General features: G+C 35.0%; 1 protein-coding gene across 3 annotated transcripts in view; it reads right to left on the reverse strand.

The window, feature by feature from the left end:
- The window catches only part of FER (FER tyrosine kinase), a 437513-nt gene that overhangs the window by 304895 nt on the left and 109014 nt on the right, over positions 1 to 23604 (reverse strand). For all 3 annotated transcript variants that reach the window (XM_040447039.1, XM_040447033.1, XM_040447048.1), the window contains one exon: positions 11722 to 11844. In XM_040447039.1, coding sequence (XP_040302973.1) covers positions 11722 to 11844 — 123 coding nt within the window. The remainder of the gene's footprint in view (positions 1 to 11721; positions 11845 to 23604) is intronic.

The raw sequence follows: 23604 nt of genomic DNA on the forward strand, positions 1-23604 counted from the left end.
ATAAAATATGAAATAACTAATAAGGAGCGATAATTACAAAATAGTAAATATGAATAGAACATTAGGACAAAAAATTCAAAGAAATACATTTATGGGAGCAAAACACCTACATTTGATTATCTCTTCAATTGTATAGCAGGCCCCCCAAAACGACTACACCCTTCTCTCCAGAACCTAGGAATATGTAACCTTATACAGCAAAAGGGAGTTTTGTAAGTTAAGGATGGTGGAATGGGGAAGTTATTTTAGATTATCCAGGTGAGCCCAATATAAACATAAGCATCTGATAAGAGAGAAGTAAAAGGGACAATGTCAGAGAAGACAATGTGAACAAAAAACAAAAAGGGGGGGGGGGAAGAAAAGGCACTGTGATGTGGTGCCAAGAGCCAAGGAATAAGGAAAGTCTCTAGAAGCTGGATAAACAGAAAAGTGGATTCTCCCCAAGAACCTGCAGAAGAAATCAGCCCCATCAACAACTTGCTTTTAGGCCCACAAGACTCATTTCCAACATCTGATCTCCAGAAATATAAGAGAATACATTTATATTGTTTTAAATTACCAAGTTTGTGGCAATTTATTACAGCAGGAATAGAACACTAACACAAACCCTAAGAGAGATGATACCTGTTTTTGGCCCATTTTAAATGACTACACTAGGGGCACCACCCATTTTTTGTTGTTGTTTGTGTATTTATTTATTTATTTATTTATTTATTTATTTATTGAGAGAGAGACAGCAGGTTAGGGGCAGAGGTGGAAGAAGAGGGAGAATCCCAAGCAGTCTCTGCAATGTCAGCACAGAGCCTGATGTGGGGCTTGAACTGCGAACCATGAGATCATGAGCTGAACTGAAATCAAGAGTCGGCCCGCTTAACTGACTGAGCCACCCAGTTGCCCTGGGTGTTCAACTGCTGATTTCAGCTCAGGTCATGATCCCAGGGTCCTGGGACCAAGCCCTACCTCAGGCTCTGTGCTGAGCATGGATCCTGCTTAAGATTCTCTCTCCTTCTGCTCCTCTCCCCTGCTCATTCTCTCTCTCTACCTAAAATAATTTTTTTTAATGGCTGAAATATAAGAAACATTATATGGTTGTATAGTATGCATATCCAGTAACAACTAGGATATAGACTTAAGAGAAAAATATTAAAGAGTTAGAAGTATTTTTCAACCAGAAAATGACTGTATCACAGAAATTAGTTTTAGCTTCATTAAATACTAAATAAAATTTTTAAGGGATTAAACCATTACAGAAAGTTGAAATAAAAAAAAAAAGAATAGAAATACCGGACAATCCAGCAATTCCAAATCTGGACATTTACCCAAAGAAACAAAAACAATAATTCAAAAAGATACACACACCGCATTTTCACTGCAGCATTATTTACAATAGCCAAGATATGGAAGCACCCTAAGTGTCCATCAATAATGAATGGATAAAGACAATGTGGTGTTGTGTGGATATATATTATTCAAATATATATAAATATATATATATAAATTTATAAAATATATATAAAAAATATACATCTACATAATGAAACATATACTCAGCCATAAAAAAAGAATGAAACTTGACTTTTTTTTTTAACAGAGAGAAATAGCTAGCATACGAGTGGGGGAAAGAGAGAGAGAGCAAGAATTTAAAGCAGGCTCCATGCTCACGGTTGAGCCCTATACGGGGCTCAATCCCATAACCCTGAGATTATGACCTGAGCAGAAATCAAGAGTCAGATGCGCAACCGACTGAGCCACCCAGGTGCCCGAAATCTTGCCATTTGTGACAACATGGATGGACCTAGAGGGTATTATGCTAAGTAAAATAAGTCAGGCAGAGAAAAGCAAACACCGTATGACTTTACTTATATGTAGAGTCTAAAAAACAAATCAGAACAGAAACAGAAATGAACTCATAAATACAGAGAGAAAACTGGTGGTTACAGAGGGGAGGGGGTAGGAGGACAGGAAAAATATGCAAAGGGAGTTAAGAGGTACAAACTTCCAGTTATAAAACAAGTAAGTCATAGAGGTAAAGTACAGCAGAGGAAATACAGTCAATAGTATTGTAATAACTTTATATGGTGATAGTAACTAGATTTATCATAGTGACCATTTTGTAATGTAAACAAATGTCGAATCACAATGTTGTACACATGAAACTAACAATGTTGTATGTCAACTATACTTCAATAAAAATAATAAATTAATGAATTAAAAAATTTTAAACCACATATAAAGTTTAGAGAAAAGGCTCTTTTTTTTTTATTTTTTTTAACGTTTTATTTATTTTTGAGACAGAGAGAGACAGAGCATGAACGGGGTAGGGGCAGAGAGAGAGGGAGACACAGAATCGGAAGCAGGCTCCAGGCTCCACGCCATCAGCCCAGAGCCCGACGCGGGGCTCGAACTCACGGACCGCGAGATCGTGACCTAAGCTGAAGTCGGACGCTTAACCGACTGAGCCACCCAGGCGCCCCGAAAAGGCTCTTTTTAAACATGACTTCTCATGGCATTTATAATCTCTATACTAAACTATTTCACCTTTACTTTACCCTGAATAATAAATAGGGTCTTCCAAAATGATAAACATAAAGGAGAAAAGTTAGTATTTTCAACAAATGGTGCTGCACAAGTAGTCATCCATATGCAAGAAATGAATCAAAAACAGACCTTATATCATTCATAAAAATTAACTCAAAATGGATCAGACATAAAAGTAAAACATAAACTACAAAACTCCTAGAGGATACATAGGAGAAAACATAGATGACATTGGTCTGGTGAGAGCTTTTTTTAGATAAAACAACAAAGGCACACCTGTGAAAGAAATAATTGATAAACTTCAGTTTATGAAAATTAAAAACTTTTGCTCTGTGAAAGACAGTGTCAGGAGAACAGTAAGATAAGCCATAGACAGGGAGAGAACATAGGAAACACATACGTCTGATAAAAGACTATTATTCAAAATACACAAAGATCTCTTAAATGTCAACAATAAGAAAACAAACAACCTGATTTAAAAAACAGGTCAAAGACTTAACAGACACCTCACCAAAGAAGATATGCTCATGGAAAATAAGTATATGAAAAGATGCCCCATACCATGTGTCCTCAGTGACATACAAATTAAAACAACAATGAGATACCTCTATCCAGTGATGAGATGACCAAACTCTAAAACACAGACAACATCAAATGCTGACAAGGATGTGGAACAATAGAAGCTCTCATTCATTACTGGTGGGAATACAAAATGGTGCAGCTACTCGAAAAGATGGTTTGGGAGTTACTTACAAAAGTAAAAATACTCTTACCATATGATCAAGCGTCACACTCCTTTATTTACTCAAAGGAATTAAAATTTTGCATCCACACAAAAGCCTGCACACAGATGTACATAGAGCAGCTTTATTCATAATTGCCTACACTTGGAAGCAACCAAGATGTCCTTTAGTAGGTGAATGGATAAATAAACTGCGATTCATCCAGACAATGGGATATTATTCAGCACTCAAATGAGCTACCAAGCTACAAAAAGACATGGAGGAAACTTAACTGCATATTACTAAGTGAAAGAAGCCAATCTGAAAAGGCTACATAATGTCTGATTCTAAATATATGACATTCTGGAAAAGGCAAAACTATGGGGACAATAAAAAGATCAGCAGTTGACAACAGTTGAGAATTGGGGCAGGGGGATAAATAACTGGAGCACAGAGGCTTTCTGGCAAAAATTATGGTGTATGATACCATAATGATGGATACATGTCATTACACATTGTTCAAACTGACAGGAGTGAAATGTAATTTAAATTAAGGACTTTGGGTGATAATGATGTGTCACTGTAGGTTCATCAATTGTAACAAATATAACACTCTGGAGAGATATTGAAAACGGGGGAGGATATACATGTGTAGGGTCAAGGATATATGGCAAATCTCTGAACCTTCCCCTCAATTTTGCTATGAAAGTTAAACTACTCTAAAAAATAAAGTCTCAATATAAAAAAAATGAGGTATCAGTACACAGCTATTAGAATGGCTCAAATACAATAAGATGACCACACCAAATGCTGCCAAGGATGAGGAGAAAATGATCACGCATACACTGCTAGTAGGAAACCAGCAATTGCACTCATGGGTATCCCAGAAAAATTAAAACTTACATTCACAAAAAAAGCTGTACATGAATGCCTGAAGCATCTTTATTTGTAATAGTCAAAACCTGGAAACAAATCAGATGTTCTTCAAAGGGTGAATGATTAGACAAATGAGTTGAATTGTGTCCTCTAAGAAGAGATGTTCAAATCCTAACCCTAAGAACCTCAAAATGTGATCTTATTTGGAAATAAGGTTCTTGCAGATGTAATTCATTAAGATGAGGTGATATTGGAGTGGATTTGGGCCTTTAATTCTTATGACTGGTGTCCTTGTAAGAAGAAGAAAATCTGGATACTGAGAAGAGTACCCAGAATACCACCAGTAGATGGAGGCAGATTGAAGTGATGCTTCTATAAACCAAAGAATGCCTAGGTTTGCCAGCTATTAGGGAAGCTAGGAGGGAGGCAAAGAACAGATTCTCCCTCAGAGCCATCAGAAGAAACCAGCCTGCCAACACTTCATTTAAGAATATGAAAGTGGGGCGCCTGGGTGGCGCAGTCGGTTAAGCCTCCAACTTCAGCCAGGTCATGATCTCGCGGTCCGGGAGTTCGAGCCCCACGTCAGGCTCTGGGCTGATGGCTCAGAGCCTGGAGCCTGTTTCCGATTCTGTGTCTCCCCCTCTCTCTGCCCCTCCCCCGTTCATGCTCTGTCTCTCTCTGTCCCAAAAATAAATAAACGTTGAAAAAAAATTAAAAAAAAAAATATGAAAGAATAAATTTGTTTAAGCCACCAAGTATGCGGTACTTTGTAATGGGAGCCCTAGAAAACTAACATATACACCATGGAATACTACTTAATAATGAAAAGGAATGAAAGTGCCTGGATGAATTATGATGAATACAAAAAGGCAATCTCAAAAGGTTATATACAATGTGATTCCATTTATATAACATTCTTGAAAAGACAAAATTGCAGAAATGGAAGACATTTGCCAGGAGTTAAAAAAAAGGGTGTGAGATGGAAGGCAGTGTAGCTATAAAAATGCAATACAAACGATCCTTGCAATGATGAAAATGTTCTGTTCCATTACTGTATCAATGTCAATATTTGGATTATAATATTATATTATAGTTTTGCAAGATGGGGAGATGTGAGCATAGGGGAGATGTGAGCATAGGGTACATGGGATCTCTCTGTATTGATTCTTACAACTATAGGTCAATTTGTAATTGTATGAAAATAAAACCTTTAATTAAAATGTATATCAGTGCTGCTGCACCATGCTTCCTCTGGTTAGGTGAGGTTTTATCATCTCATATGCCTTGGGTTCTTAAATAATCTGTTTTAGAGATAGGCCTTTTTTATTCTTCTCTCAGGAGTTTCAAATAATTATCTTGTATCATATTGGCAATCACTTAGTCATTCTGAGACACTATCCTAATACCAAAAATTAGGGTTAAAATATAAATTTATGGGTTTTAGTTTAGTGGTTTGGAAAAACAATGAGATTTGGTGGGGAGGTAGATGCTGTATAGTATGGCTGTAGTCCTAACTTTTTTTTTTTTAATTTATTTTAAAGCATTTATTCATTTTTTGAGAGACAGAGAGAGCGCACAAGCAGGGGAGGGGCAGAGAGAGGGGGAGACACAGAATCCGAAGCAGGCTCCAGGCTATGAGCTGTCAGCACAGAGCCCAATGTGGGGCTTGAACTCATGAAATGCCAGATCATGACCTGAGCCAAAGTCGGATGCTTAACCGACTGAGCCATCCAGGCATCCCTAGTCCTAACTGTCTTTAATCAACATGTCTGGTCATGAAATTAATAAGCAACATTAGCTACTTCCAATTAATCTCATTGAGCTTTATGTATAATGATATAGTTTCACATAAACATCTTGCTTTTGTTCAATAGTTACTTTTTTAAAAGTATTACTGTAATCACTATACCAGACAATATTAATGATTTTTTATGCTTATAACACCATTGAGCAAACAAGTTACACATATTATAAGAAAAAAATATAGAAAATAAATGATTGTATAACACAATAGGAAGCCCTAAATAAATTTAAAACCTAGATGAGATCAGAACCTTTACATGTGCAACTTACTGCCTATCTCTGACTACTCTTTCCATGCATTTGTCACACGGGGGGGTGGGGGGGCAACTTCTGTCCTTCAAAGCTAGTAAAAATGCCAATTTCTGGGAGACCCCAGAGTACCTATCTTAAGTAGGTGTTCCTCTATTATTCTTTTATCTGAACTCCTTATTTTATAGCAATTATCATAATGTTAATTTCTTGTTCATATTAGTCTACTCCACAAAAGTGTAAGCTTCCTAAGACATGGGACAATAAATATCTTACCCTTCATTGTATTCATAGCACCTAGCAGACATGCAATAAATGTTATTGAATGTATTGTCTAGGTAGGACAACTTTGTTTGTAATATACATAATTTTTAAATCTGGAGACAAAAATAAAAGGTCCCTGAATTTGCACACTATACAATACTCTAGATAACTTAAGTCTTACCTGAACTGTAAGGTAGATGTGACATTTTGCAAGTCTCTTAAAATTTCTGGGCCTCAGATGTTACATAATTTGAAAGACAAGGAGGTTGAAACAAATACTCTCTTAAGATTCTGCATGGCTTTGGGGCACCTAGGTGTCTCAGTCAGTTAAGCGTCTGACTTTGGCTCAGATCATGATCTCATGGTTCATGGATTCAAGCCCCACATTGGGCTCTGTGCTGACAACTCAGAGCCTGGAGCCTGCTTCAGAGTCTGTCTCTCTCTTGCACATGCACTCTCAAAAGTAAATAAGAAACATTTAAAAAAAAAAAAAAGATTCTGCAAAGCTGTAAGAGTTATGACTTTATAACATATAAAGTATTTTTAAGTATTAAGTGATAATAGTACAAAACAACACAAAATCAAATAATCATTCACTTTTTGGTAGTTAAGCCAAGCATTAAAACCAGTAGTAATATTACTTGCTCTTTATGCCCCTGAGTCATAAATGACATATGCATGATGTATTTTCCCATAAACTATTTTCTAATACAGTAGTCAAGGGTCATAAATCAGGAGAAGATTGATATTACTTCCATTTGAATAAATATGCTTTAGAAGTAATGAGTAAAGTTATGTATACTACAGTGACACGTTGTGTTGTATTAAAATTATACCATTTCAAGTGGTTGGTTTTATTCCTTTTACTCTATTTTTTAAAATATAATTCTACAATAGCTACATTTCAGTTGAGACCTGCATTATTTATATAAGCTAAAACTCTACTCTTGTTAGTGTGAATTTAATGTCACATAAAAACCATTCTTTAAGTTTATTTTTCACTATATATTATTCAATTATAGGAATGAAAGCTATCAAATGATTTCTCATATAATTTATTTTTTCCACTGTTACTATAAAATGTTTTAGAGACATTTATGTTAAACTCAAATTTAAAGGTTTTAACTTTAGTTCCTTATTATTTCAATAGAACGAACAATGCTTTCTGTTAGGTAAAATTTCAGTATAACTGCAATAATTTAAAAGTGTAAATATCGGGGCGCCTGGGTGGCTCAGTTGGTTGAGCGTCCGACTTCGGTTCAGGTCATGATCTTGCGGTTTGTGAGTTCAAGCCCCACATCAGGCTCTGTGCTGATGGCTCAGAGCCTGGAGCCTGTTTCAGATTCTGTGTCTCCCTCTCTCTGACCCTCCGCCGTTCATGCTCTGTCTCTCTCTGTCTCAAAAATAAATAAACGTTTAAAAAAATAAATAAATAAAAATAAATAAAAGTGTAAATGTCTAACTTATAGGATATTTTTAGTATTTGTGAAGAACTGTGGTTCTGTCTTATTATTTTTAATACTTCCAATTAACAGCATATGAAGCTAAAAATGTATTGCAGAGTAAAAATTATTGTAAATCTATTTCTAAAGCTAGATTGAAATTGCTTTTAATTATATAAGTGTATTTAAATATATATGTAGATTTACACACATATATGAAGGAAATGTTTATGAATTATTAAGAAACTGAAACGCAAATATTTCCACTAGAACCCCTTTCAGGTTATTTGCTAAGCAAAAAAAAAAAAAAAATTAAGTTTATTTATTTATATTTTTGAGACAGAGCACAGGGAAGGGGCAGAGAGAAAGGGAGACAGAGAATCTCAAACTCATGAATAGTGAGATCATGACCTGAGCCAAAATCAAAGAGTCAAATGCTTAACCGACTGAGACACCCAGGCACCCCGTTCAGCAAAATATTTTAACATATAAATCAAAGACAAACTTCAACCCTACTAATATCTAAATTAATGAAATTTCATAATGACTACTTAGTTATATAAATGTGCTTAACATTTTCAAGATTATGCTATGAAGCTGATAATAACAACTCCATAACAAAGAGCTAAACAGAACTCATCCCCTGAATTGTTTGACATACTTATCTCTTCTACTTACCCTCATAAGAACACTATTAAAAGAATAAGATCAAGCAGATGCTGTGATGAAAAAGACAGATGCTGTAGAGTCAAGAACTCATGTGTTTTCTACTATTGACTAGATATGTAATTATAATATTTTTTAATTCTCTAAGTCTTAAAGGGAAAATACAGGCAAATACACAAAAGGAGTAGTGAAGCTAACATTCAGTGTGGTAATATATATAAAACATCTGGCATAACATGTGGAACAGAGTAAGAACTCAGGAAATGCTATTTCCCAGATATCCACCACTCTTTAAGCCTCCTTTCTTTATACTCCCATTATCATCTCCTGATAAATATAAATAGGTGTAAGAGAGTGGATCACATTCATTATGTAGATGAAAAGAGAGTCAAAGATTTGAGTCACGAAAACAACAAAAATCAAAGAATCTCACAATTTCTAGATTAAGACAACCCCTTAAAGATTGTCTCTTTCAACAACGTAGACATGCTAATGAGAGGGTCAGCCATCTTATGGTCTTTCTCTATACCTACTAAATTTTAAAACAGGAGTCATTTACAATGTGTGTATTTACAAAACCATAAAAAAATAGAACCACTTGGTTATCTGTAAACAAATGAAGAGATTATTCCCAAAGACAGAAAAGCAAAATATAATTCTTTTTTGAATTTTATATGGGTAATGTTTGATACATTTTGTTTTTACAACCCAAATAGAATCTTCTATTAACACAATACTAAAATTTTCCAGACATATTAAAGGAATGCCCAGAATAACTCAAATTTTCCTGTTCTCATCTTTAAAAAGCTCATTGATTCTAATATAATATTTAATACCAAGTTGTAATAAGAGCTATAGTATAAGTGGGAGAGGTAGGCCCCTAATATTCTAAGGTGTATAATAAAATAGATTATGTTACCATTCACTGAAATAAGGAATATAAGAGTGAACTAGGTTGAATTGGGTTGGGCTGTATTGAAATTTTTTTTATATATGAATTTTTGTTTTGTTTTGTCTTGTTTTGTTTTAGAGAGAGAGAAAGAGCACAAGTTGGGAGGAGGCAGAAGGAGAAAAACATAGAGATAGAGATAGAGAGAGAGAGAGAGAGAGAGAGAGAGAGAGAGAGGATCTCAAGCAGGCTCCATGCTCAACACGGAGCCAGACATGGGGCTCAATCCCACCACCCGAGGATCATGACCTGAGCCGAAATCAAGAATCAGACACTCAACTGACTGAGCCCCCCAGGCATCTCTGTGTTGAGACTGTTAATTCAACCTTAGACATGGGAAATTTACTTCTAAGACATCCAAGGAGTTATGTCAAGTAGGCAATTGACTACATGGACATTGAGTTCAGAGGAAAAATCTGAGCAAGAGTAATAAATGTGGGTCATCATCAGGAAACCATCTAGGGAGTGAATGTAGCCTAAGGCCATTCGTTGAGTAACTCCAAAATAGACTGGCTTAGTGAAGGAGAATGAGTTTATAAAGGAGTAGCCACAAAGAGAAGCAAAAGATCTGGTCCAAAACACCAACAGAAAAAAAAAAAACAAAAAACATGTAGTCAACAAAGTCAGATACTGAGAGAATGTCAAGTAAGATACTTGTTAAATTTAGCAATGTAGAAGTCATTGGAGATCTTACAGATACCTATTTCAGTGGTGACGAGGAATAAGCTAGATATATATGGGTTGAGAACTAAGTAGGAATTAAAGAAATGAGTGAATATAATCACTCTGAGAACAAGTATGACTAAGAAAACAATAGGCAAAGGCAGTTGGGGGAAAATATAGAAGGGTTATCTGGGGTGGGCAGAGATGTAGAAATTGTTTTAAGAATCAACACTTAAGAATATTTAACAAATGAGCACTGGGGCACCTGGGCGGCTCAGTCAGTTAAGTGTCCGACTCTTGGTTTCGGCTCAGGTCATGGTTTGTGGGGTTCAAGTGCTAACAGCACAGAGCCTACCTGGGATTCTTTCTTTCCCCCTCTCTCTGCCCCTCCCCATACATGCACACACATGCACTCTCTCTCTAAATAAACAAAAATAAAAAAAAATAAACAAAAATCGGATCCAATTGAGAAGAAAAGGTAAACCTAATATAAAAAATGATGAAAAATTTCTGAGAAAGTATGAGAAGACATGATACAAAAAGAGGCACAAGAAATAGACTTGAGAAAAGGAACAGTTCCTCTATGGAAGTAAGCACAGAGAATGGGTACAAACGCAGCAGATATGGATATGTAGTCACAGAAAAGAAGGGAGTTGCCACCTGATGATTCTAATTTTTTTCTGTAATGTAGAAGATATCCAACTGCTGACAATGATGGGTGGAGATAAGAGGATCAGAGACTTGAAAGAAGTGGAGAATATTTTAGAAGTTATGTAGAAAGTGCAACTATAGACCAGAGAAATTCGACACATCATAATTTCCTTGAGAATCTTGATAAACCAACCCAGTTATGAGAGTATGATAGCAAGAAATGTATATACTCTAGTCAGGAGTAGAGAGTAGAGACACCATACCAGTAACACCTGTTGGAGATGCAAGCAATAACCAAAGCCAGATTATAAATTTTAAGTTATAGATCAAAATTTAAACTTTAAAATGGTAGAAAACGTAATTATTGAAATCATTGAAAACAACAGTATCCACAGACAAGTAAAGTAAGAGGATCCAGGAGGATATTTACAGATCCAGAAATCAGCAAGAAACAACAACAGTAAGACAAAACAGCATAGCAAGTCTCAGAAGGATTTTTATAAGTGAAGCAGATTGCTGTTTTCTAATAAGTTTGTTTCCTTCTAACAGAGGGGAAGCCAATTTCTAGAGAACATTGACCTGCCTCTTTCTGAACCAGGAATTCACAGTGAATCTGGTGGACACTGATGAGAGGAATAAAGACAACTTTTAACAGGATTTTTCAGAAAATAGTTCAAATTGGTAAAATATTGAGATATTTGATCAGGACACTACATTGACAAAACCCAGAATCATTTTTCCAGAGTCCTATAAAGTAACTCAGTTATACAAAGTTTTGTATTTAAAATGAAATGTCAGCTTCTAGAAATTTTATGTTCATAATACCATGTAACTGAAGCGTTCTGTAAAATTACATCAGTTAAGTTTTCTTCCTTCAAATTATTTTTGTTTTACGTACTCAGACTTCTTTTCGTAGGTCTTAGAAGATTCTTCAATTCTCTTCTCTAGCTCCAGGACAGCCTCTTCCTTGTTTAAAAGCATCTGCTGTGTCTGCATAAGTTCTTCTGCTAAGGTTTTCAACCTAGAATGATCAGTTTCCTCATTATTAGTCAATACATTATACTCACTTTATACAAACACACTAAACATTCATACATCTAAGGTGGTGATGTCCAAAGCAGTAGCCACATGTAATTTAATGTAAAGTAAATTAGAGTAAAATTTCAGTTTCTTGGTTGCATTAATCATATTTCAAGTGCTAAACAGACACATGTGGCTAGTGGCAGGCAACCTTACTGGACAGTGAAGAAAAGACTATTTCAGTAATCACAAGTAGTACTCTTGGACAGTCTGAGAGTCTTAGTCATTAATAAAAAAGGGAAACAGAAATAGAAAATTTAAAAAGAAGAAAGGATTGGGGCACCTGGTGACTCAGTCGGTTAAGCGTCCGACCTCAGTTCAGGTCATGATCTCACGGTTCGGGAGTTTGAGCCCTGCATTGGGCTCCCTGCTGTCAGAGCAGAGCCCGCTTTGGATCCTCTGTCCCCCACTCTCTGTACCCCTCCCTAGCTCATGCTCTCTCAAAAATGAATAAACATTAAAAATAATAATAAATAATAAAAAGAAAAAAAGGATTTAAGTAAATAAATATCGATAATGTTTCAGGAAGAGTGTAGTGAAAAGACCATGGTTTTTATTTTCAGACAAACATTTATTTACATTCTGGCTGTGCCACTTTTTAGAGATGCTGAGCAAGTTGCATGAGCTCATTAAATCTATTTTCTCACTTGTAATCTGAGGGCAGGAATACCTGCTTCAAAGCATTGTTTTGAGGATCAAATACAGTAATGTATATGTAATGACTGGTACTTAGTAGGCACTGAGTATATGGTATCCAGGATTTCTTGCATGTATTCTCTCATTTACTTCTCACAACAACCAATCAGATAGTATTATCCTTATTTTAAAGAAGAGACAGTGAGGTTTAGCTGAATGGCAATTTAAGTGGATAGTAAGAGATTTCTCTTTTCATACACTATATTAATGCTTTAGGGATACTTTCCATATAGATATTAACACAACTAAATAAACAAAATTAATATGAACTTTAGCCCAGATCATTTTTGGGTGCATAAAATGCATTTGGTCCTGAATAGAAATATTTCCACCAAAAAAAACACAGAAAGCTATTGTATCACATTAAAATCTTTATCTTCAGCCTTTTATAGCAAAACATGAAATCCAAAATATACAAAAGAAAATATTAAATAATCCAACTCCACGAAAATGTAAATATGTTGGAAGTTAAAGAGATGATAAAGAAAGTCAAAAGCAAAAGTCAAACTGGGAAGAAATAATTTGCAGTGCAAATTACAAGCAAAAGCCCTCTTAGAAAAAAGGACAACCTAATATGAAAATGGACAAAGAACGAAACTGGAAATACAGGGCTGACTCCTTTCCTTGTAACAGCTGTATCATCAAGTTAATCACTTCACCTTCCCACCTCAGAATAAGAGAAGTATTTGTGTTGACCACTTTATGTCTCTACTGCAGTTTGTAAAGCACCTTATTCTTGTGTGACAAACAACAGCTCTAGAACCAGACACCCTCACTTTCAATATTCACTCAGCTTTTCTAAACTTCCATTTCCTCCGTTAATAAGATAGGAATCAATTTAACACCTAACTTAAAGAGTTCTTGTGATTCTGTGCATATTTTTAAGTTACTATTACAGAGTTTGAAGCATAACATGTTCTCTATACGTGTAATCTTACATTATTAACCAATTTTATTAGTTTCATTAAAAAAAACCATTTTTCTCAGAAGTAACTTTAAGTTTTGCCTTCCACCTTTAAGAATATTTTGTTAACAGTGGGTGCAAAACAATAATGTTCCTCCCAAGGCAGAGGTAGAATTGAATATATTATAAATAAAACTCAAGAACAGGTTACATTTTTTATTATTTATGCATTATTACCAATTAAGGGCAAGTAAAATAATGGAATACTGCAAGCACACTACATAAAAAATAGAGAAGCCACGCATAATTAAAAGTTTTTCCCTTCAAAACAATGTTATTTCCAACAATGTTAGTTTTTCAGAAATGTGAAAATTTTCAGTTCCATAAGAAATTAATATAAGCTTGTATTTTTTTTATCATCCTTGGTACAAGAGTAAGTATGTGCATAGGCATACACATAAATATGTACATACATGTTGATTTGATGTGATTTAACAGTAGTAATATCACTACATATCAAAAAGGAAGCAAAAAATGAGAAATTCTATTATTGATTCCTTCATATTTTATCATTTGGACAAGGGAAGACATTTGATTGTGGTGAATATCAGTTTCCCTAGCACTGCCCTCTTTTTACTTTCTATTTTTACTCTGAAACAGGCTAGGAAAGGAGGAAAGAGGTGAAAGCCAGAGTCAATCAGCAAGTTTAAACTACCTTAGACCCCATTCATCATTGGTACCTCTAGCAAGGTACATATATTAAAATCCAAATCTGCTAAGATTTGCTACTTCCTTTAGCAATCATTTTAGCCTCCTGAAAAACATCACCTAATGTTTCAAAGAGAAATTAAATTTGAGGTTTTATATAGGCTAAATTTTTTTAGTACATGTCAGCTCATTTGTGAGAAGAATGGGTTGGTACTTTTGATTTCCCTTCTCCTCAAATTCCTGGTCTGTGCTATAACAATTTTAAACCAGAAAGAAAGAAACCTACCACAGCTTACTAGATTCCCTAAAGAGCTGGAAATGCACTAGAAACTCAAAGGCCTAGAAGAACTAACAACACTTCTGATCCCTGGCAGGTCTGTTCTGTCAGCTAGAATTTACCACCTACTACATTTAGCAATGAAGGCCAGAAGACCCAAGGAAGAAGGAAAGGAGATAAGAGTAAAGAAATGAGGACAGCAGAGGGAAGAGAATAATAATATTAGCCGTTTCTACCTTTTCTAGCTCCTGATCATGTCAAGAAATTGGTACCTCTTCTCGAGGCTTTAATTTTTTGACTGCCTTAGCATAACTGACCTTTATGAAAAGTATTTCTAAATTAAAAACAAAACAAAACAAAACAAAACTGAGTAAGGTAAGTCTTTGAAGTCAAAACTTCTTAACATTTCTACATATCTAAAGATTCATAGTTGTAAATTCAAAGTGGAAAAGACAAATGATCTTAGAAGAATGGAATTATATGGGGAAACCATTTTCCCTTCTTTACAACCATCCTCCTAAAAAAAACATGGAGTGAAAATCCAGTGAAGAGGAAAACACTCTAGTAATTATACTTTATGAACCGATATCATAATACCTGTTAGGATAGTTTGCAAAGCACTCTTTACCATGATGTCATTGTTATATACGTTTGTATACAAATGCACTAGTAACAGTCCAAATGGCTTATTCTTTACATCTTTAGAGTAAATGTGTTATACTTAAACAACATGACTCAAAACATTTAAATGTCATGACACTGCCTTAAAAAAAAATTCACAAAACTGACATAATACTTAACATTTACTAAATGCCTAATAGTTTCAAGCACTTTATAAGTACTTAAATCCATAACATTTTATAACATCATTATTATCGCCATTTACATATAAGAGACTGAGCCACAGAGATTAAGGATCTTGTCCCAGGTGAAAGAGCTGGTAAGTGGAAAAACATGTCAGAGTCCAGGCAGCTTAGATCCTGAGTGTATGGACTTAACAACTAATATCCTCTGTATTAGTAATTTCACCTCATAAAATTTAGTTAATGTCTATAGTTCAACAAGTACACAAAGATATAAAAACAAAGATATTTGTTGAAGCACTGCTTATAATCACAATAACGAAAGGTGAACTCTCTGTGATGCTAATAACACTTAACCTACAGGCAGCACACTTGCAAGATCTCTTCCCAGAGTCTGCACTTGCTTTTACACTTGTAAGTCACTAGAGTTTTAAGATGTCACACACACACATACACACCCACCCCAATTTTGTAAGTTTCAGCCTACCAAAATCTGTATCCACCCCTTAGCCAAAAGAAAAAATTAGAAATAAATACCCATCTATAAATAACTACATTAAATAAACCTTATAACATGTAAGCATTAAAACACTGTGCACTATTAATATTTCCTATAGGGGCGCCTGGGTGGCGCAGTCGGTTAAGCGTCCGACTTCAGCCAGGTCACGATCTCGCGGTCCGTGGGTTCGAGCCCCGCGTCGGGCTCTGGGCTGATGGCTCAGAGCCTGGAGCCTGTTTCCAATTCTGTGTCTCTCTCTCTCTCTCTGCCCCTCCCCCGTTCATGCTCTGTCTCTCTCTGTCCCAAAAATAAATAAATGTTGGAAAAAAAATATTTCGTATATATTTTAAAAAGAGGGTAATGCAAAAAAGTATGCATAGAATGAGCCCACTTAAGTCAAGAAAATTTATATACATGTGTATGTCTGTCTCTACAGTCTGGAAAAATACATGACTTTTTTAACCAATTAGCACCAGAAGGTAGAAATGTATCTTTAAAAAGAACTTTGGGTCGCCTGGGTGGCTCAGTCAGTTAGACATCCGACTTCAGCTCAAGTCATGATCTCAGGGTCCATGAGTTAGAGCCCCGCATGGGGTCTGGGCTGACAGCTCAGAACCTGGAGCCTGCTTCAGATTCTGTCTCCCTCTCTTTCTGTTCCTCCCCCACTCGCGCATTGGTGCGCACTCTCTCTCTCTCTCTCTCTCTCTCTCTCAAATAAATATCAAAAAAAAATGTTTTAAGGAGAGCTTCAATTTTCACTGTACATCCTTTTTGTAAGATTTTATGGATTTTATCATCTGCAAGCATTAGTTAGATAATTTTTAAAGATTTAATGTATTTAACAAAACAAAAGCGAAAAACACTGTAGACAATAACAAATTTTCGGTACTTCTACAATAACTTTTCTATCTTCAAACCATTGGCCATCATTGTCTAAATTTTATAGCACTCTTAGAGAGACCTAACTTCCTAAAAAAGTATAAATTATAAATTTCCAACGCTGTCACATTCATTGTGACATTTGGGTTAATTAAAAAAAATAATTGGAAAAGGGGTACAGCTGCCTGAAGTAACTTTTCTGACATCTCTTTTTCCCTGTTACTGCAACATAAATTGAAGAAATAAAACATTTCTTGTGATCTCTTTCTTAAAATATAATTGCAGCAGCATAGAATTTATGAATGACCTTCTATACCATGACACAAAGCTTTATTAGTTTTTCTCAAGATTAAACAGAAGATAGCTCCTAATCAACCAAATGTTAGGAGTTTCTATTAAATATATTCATCTCTTAACCCACAACCTAATCTACCCCCAACCAACAAATCCACCTGCCTTCTTCTGTGTGGCATGTGTCCCTTAATCAAAATATCCTTTTAACATGTCACCAGCTTCCAATATTTTACATATTTCCAAATCTTTTTTTTTTAATTTTTTTTTAATGTTTATTTATTTTGAGACAGAGAGAGACAGAGCATGAATGGGGGAGGGGCAGAGAGAGAGGGAGACACAGAATCGGAAGCAGGCTCCAGGCTCTGAGCCATCAGCCCAGAGCCTGATGCGGGGCTCGAACTCACGAACCGTGAGATCGTGACCTGAGCCGAAGTCGGCCGCTCAACCGACTGAGCCACCCAGGCGCCCCCCATATTTCCAAATCTTTACCATTCACTCACACAAAAAGCATTCCCCTAACACAACCTAACATAATTGCAATATATGTTCAATCAAAGACCAAACTTGAGCTAAGACTATACATGAGAACAGCCAAAACCAAAATTGATAAAACCATAGTTCTGCTTGAAACATGGAAGTACTGCAGTATTTATCATTCCACTGATTGACAAGGTTGATTCAAACAGTCTAATGGGTTAAATTGGTGTAATTCCTTACAAGAGTCAGAAAACACTTTCTGTGAAGGTCGGAAAAATAAACATTTTAGGTTTTGCCACCAAGAGGCAAAATTATGGGTATAATGTAGGTATTAACATAACAAAAGAGAAAACAAATATTCACAAATATTTTATTGAAAAATTCAAATTGTAATAATAAATGGGTACAATTTATTGTAACACCAGTGTATTAATATTATTTTGAGGATATTTTGAGGGTAATAATATTTCCCTTCCTTGGGGTTCAAAGTTAGTGCTTATCATCAAACAACTATAAATGTACACTTGTTAAAGCAGATATATAATGAAATTTATTTCATCTTTGAAAGCGTCTTTTCACATTGATGGGTACTGCAAATATCAATATCAATCATAAGCACATGACTTTAATTGAGTACAGTTATTGCTTAGAAGGCATTTATAATATTATATTGCATGCCTTTTAGCATGTCATTACACTGTAGACACCTCACTCGTAACTGAAAGTTAGGTGGAAACTCCTCAATTGCATAGTTTTATGGATTTTTAAAATGCCAAAATACTTGCATAGAGGTCCAAAACTCCAGAGGTCCAAACATAGAAATGTAGTTTAAGCTTAGAAAATAAAATACACCAGTTTCAAATTTGGTGGGAATGGTAATGCTGCTTCATGTTTTAATGTTTGATGGCATAAAAAGTATATACATAGCCTGACATTACCTGTGATTCAAATAACATTAGTTGTCATCTAAATGACTTGTACTACAGTATAAATTCTGCATACAAGCACTGTGTTACCTTGTAATTTTAGGTTGGATTCATTAGGAAAATATTCAAATCTTTAGCACATGCTAATGTTTCCAAAGCTTTTGGAATTTAGTGCTCAATAACAGTGGTTGAGGGAAATACTAATTATTTAGAAAAATTTCAGTCTTGGCTCTGACACAAGAAAACTTTACTACTTCTAAACCACCAAAATTCTCTGCACAGGGCAAGTGGAGATATTCAATTTCAGTTTTTGAAAAAATTCATGGAAGTGATGATGGTCAAGTCCATGAGAGCAAATGAAGGTCATTATTGACATTATTAGTTTAAGAACATATGATTAGAATCAAATATTTTCCATGAAGTACCTGCTAATGAAAAATACAATGAATAACCCTATGATTTGAACACCTAAAATCTTCACAAGCTTTGTAAATTTGCTCAACTAAGCCTCTTCCTGATCCATACATTTTTAACACCACCAGTTGTAACATATCTTAAGACGGTCCACTTCACTTTGTAGTGATTTAGTTTTTTCTCAACTTCTTTGACTATATATATATTTTTTTTTAATTTTTTTTTTTTTTTTTTTTTTTGCAGGGAGTTGGGAGTGGAGAAAAAGTCTCTGGAGTCTATTTATGCAGGGAGAGTGCTAGTTCATTCATGCAGTGTGGATGCTATCTGCTATGGTCAACAGGTTCCTGCTGCACAGAGTTGCCTGCTTTCTCTTCATGTCCTTGGCCTTGTTGTTTCTGGGAGACTTTTGATGGCTTTCTCATAATGGGCTTTCATTCCTTAAATTTTCCAGAATTGGTTACTTTTGCTTGCAACTAAAGAACCATAACTCATTCAGGTCCTATATGCTTATCTTCAGCCATGTTTTGTGGGGAGTGGACTCCTTCAACAAATATGTGGCAGCAGATAGTGAAAATAGAAGAAGCCAGTCCCTGGATCTTCAGTAAACAAGAGAAAGAAGGCACAGAAGGCTGGTGTGAGCCAGGGATATGGTATATATCACTTTCAGAAGATCAGCTTTACCAGTCAGATCTCAGTTACTTGTGAAGTTAGAATTCCATCTCTAGCTTTTCCATTGTCCCACAGGTTGACTGGCTTATGAGTTAGGCATATCTCACAACCAAAGTCCTAGTGGCTAGGACAGATAATTGAAAAAAGACATATTCTTGTCTGTAGTTGATCCACATAGACTATTCATAGAAAGTAATTCTTCAGTAACTTCAAACTTGGCATTGACTCCTCAAGTAAACAAAAACTGAGCAGTTTTGATCATACCTGCTAACTTATCAAGAGACAGGGAAAACCACTTGAAATCATTTATCTTTTTAAATTAACTAATGATGTAGCTCCCAATATTCTTAATTCTTCAAGCAAATGTTCTCACTGAAAGACTAACAAACATAAACAAGTTTATTTTTTCTAGACACATTTCCTATTTCCTTAGTTGCTACAGTGAGACACTATTTCACCACTCACTGGCAAATGACTTTCCTTGCTCTGTTAACAAATGAACCACCCAGAAACTTATTTTGGTTGCATCCTTATTTTCATATTTTTTGAAGAAAGTCTGCTGTAATGAGGTATTCCAATTTAAATTTTCTAATTTTTCTGACTAGTGCTCTCCTGTGAGTTGGGAATACTGAGATAAGTATTTAGACTGGTAATGTCAACATGTATTGTATCATTTTAGCACAGCCATACTGTCATTGCATAATAAACACAATATTTTCTCATCTAGTTCAATAACAAAATAATCCACACTCCAGTGTGGATTTTTATCATCTTATCATGATGACCATTGAGTAATATACAGAATTGTTGAATCACTATATTGCACACCAAAAATTAACATAACACTATATGTTAGCTACACTGGAATTAAAATTTTTTTTAATTTTTTAAATTTTTTAAAAGTATAACACTCAAAATCTGTTCTCCCATTTTTTGTTTTGACATGATAGGCACAAGCTGATAATAAAAAGCCATTAAGGGGCGCCTGGGTGGCTCAGTCGGTTAAGCGTCCGACTTCAGCCAGGTCATGATCTCATGGTCCGTGAGTTCGAGCCCCGCGTCGGGTTCTGGGCTGATGGCTCAGAGCCTGGAGCCTGCTTCCGATTCTGTGTCTCCCTCTCTCTCTGCCCCTCCCCCGTTCATGCTCTGTCTCTCTCTGTCTCAAAAATAAAATAAACGTTAAAAAAAAATTTTTAAAAAAGCCATTAAAATGCAGTAATACAACAATATGTGAGGCATTCAAAATGCTATTCAGTTATAACTGTGTCACTGAGATGTGCAGTGCACCAAGGAGTAGTGTGAAGTGATGGGAATACCATATAATGGTCTCTGTCACAAATGCTCAACTCTGCCATTGTAGTAACAAATCACCCATAGACAATAGGTAAATGAATGAGCATGGCTATGTTCCAATAAAACTTTATTTATGTAGTCTGATGTTTAAATTTCACATAATCATCATGTGTCACAAAATATAATACTTCTGTTGATATTTTTAATCATTTAAAAATGTAAACAGTATTCTTAGCTCACAGACTGCATAAAAGTAAGTAGCAAACAGGATTTGGCCCACAGACTGTAGTTTGCTAATTCATATCCCATAAAATCCAAGGGAATTACTTTTCTACATAGATAATTACCATTCTTCAATTAAGAGATCTTATCTATATCCCATTATAAAAGCTAAACACATTGACTTTAAATTTTGAAAAAATGTACCAGGAAACATGAGGCTTGAGGTTGGGCTTTAGTTCAGAATACAAGAGTATTTAACACAATCTTCTGGAATTCAAATATATTACCTACTGATAGGTAGTAACTCCATTTACCCTGCTTTAAGTTTGCCACAGATCATAAATGGATGCCTCATTTATCTCAAATGCTAAAACCAATGTAATAGACACTTACATAACTTCTTCTAATGTTCAAAATTTTATAGACCTGCCTTCTCCAAGTTATTCTGATGAACTAAAATTACTGAGTTCCAAATTATTCAATTAAATAGTGATTAGATGAGAGGAAATATTTGCATATATAATCTTAAAAAATGGATGATTAAAATCAATAAAGTATAGTTTCTTTTCTAGAATTTGGCAAAGAACAGTGATTCGAAACAGACACAGATGGGGGAAGTGTGATGAAGGGGAAGGAGAGAAGCTGTAAATCACAGAGACAAAGGAAACAATCTCAGTTTGAAGCCTGAAGGTAATACAACCTAAATGCATGTGTGATGGGAAGTGTACAATCTTGGGCATCCAGTGCTAGAAACAATTAGAGGCTGAGGAAGCAGCCCTCCACCATATCCTGATCTACCGTGCAAAAAAATTTCCTATAAGGAAATAAACATATAAATAATTGAATTTAACTCTTCTATATATGCATGCACACCTTTATAAATACAGTTGATACATATAATGAGAGTATGATAAAATGCTTCATGGCACATATTTAGATGGGTAAATGCAGTAACTTAGTCATTTACTATTATTGCAACATTAGATTTCCATCAAGCCTGAAAAAGGAGCAGGCTGTGACAATGTATAATCTTTTTTGGATATAAATACTAGTTGTGTAATAATCTCAGAACCTCTTACATTTATTTGAGAAAAATCTACATGGTACCATAAATAGGAACCAAGAATATAAATTATTAAATTTATGAGTAAGTTTCTACTAATACAACCAGCAATTTTTATGTTACATTTAGGAATCTAAAACAAAAACAAGATACCCCCCCCAAATGAAAGGTATCTTTTTATGAATAGCAAAGTGAGAAATATTACCTTAGGGAAAGGGTATCTATCTATCTATTTGAGCTTCAAATATCTTACAATTCAACACTGATCCAGAAGTATGGCAGAGGAGAAGAAAAAACAGAGTCAAAAAGGAATTCCAGTAATACTATTGTAAAAATGCTAATTTTTCTCCAGTAACACTATACAACTTGAAGAATATAAATTCATTAGAAAGGTTTAACAAAATGACACTCTTTATATACGAAAGGTACATATTCCAGTACAGCAGCAGTCCTTAGCCATTTTGGGTCATGAAGCCCTCCGAAAATGTGCAAGGACTCACCCCCAGAAAGTATCACACACATTTCTACACACAATTTTACCAGGTTTATGGCACAGATTTTCAATCCAGTCCACACATTAAAATCATCTGGAGAGTTCATAAAAAACCCCAATGCACAGACCTTACTGATTTAATTGCTTTGAGTTAGGTCCCAGGCATCAGTATTTTTTAAAGCTCCTTAAGTGAACCTGACATAAAGCCAGAGATGATGAGATCCACTATTCAAAAACTCCTTGAAATCTCCCCATAAAACCCTTTCATTCACTCATTCATTCAACAAAGATGTTAATTATTTGAAACATCTGACATCTAGCCAAAAATTTTGAAGAGTCCAATAGAAATGTAGTCCAGTTTTTCCTTTGTTTCATAGTCACTACTAGTCAGTAGTCTGGCAGATTGCCAGTATGACTTGCATTATTAGAAAAATTCTTCAGGAATCAAATACTAATGATTCTCACTTCCAAATTAATGGAACCTTCACAAAGGACAGGGTCACCAGACCACTTAAAACAAACATAAAGGAATGCGAAACAAAACAAAATGATTCTGAAGTTTTCCTATACTGTTTCTTATTACAGCTCTTGGATGGGCTCAGGAAAACCACAGAAGCCAGGGAAGCACAGGCCATAAAATATTTTCATTTTCAAATAGAGCTTTTGAGAGTATTCTATTCTAAAATTATATAAAGCAACGTGATTCAATGACAAACGTTTAGTGAAAGGATAAGGAACTGACACAATGGGAGGAAAAACAAATAGCTAATATTCTGGAGAGAGTCAGGCTGACCAATAAAACTGCAAAGATGTGAGAAATAAAACCACATTTATTTAACATTACTATAAACATTGGCCTCAACAAGCTTCCCTACTCACCTCATCCATTCACCTCCATTCCAACATATGATCTACATATATACAAGCATATATATGTACTATTTTTTAAATTAATAGATTCATTCCATAAATATTACTCTGTAACTTGTTTTTGCTCTTTATCATATACTTTGAAGATCTTTCCATACAGTCTTATATATATAAACCTATCCTACTCTATTTAAAACATGCATAATATAGAAAA

The sequence above is a fragment of the Herpailurus yagouaroundi genome, unplaced genomic scaffold, assembly GCF_014898765.1.
Source record: "Herpailurus yagouaroundi ecotype Mexico unplaced genomic scaffold, PumYag 29, whole genome shotgun sequence".
Lineage (NCBI taxonomy): Eukaryota > Metazoa > Chordata > Mammalia > Carnivora > Felidae > Herpailurus > Herpailurus yagouaroundi.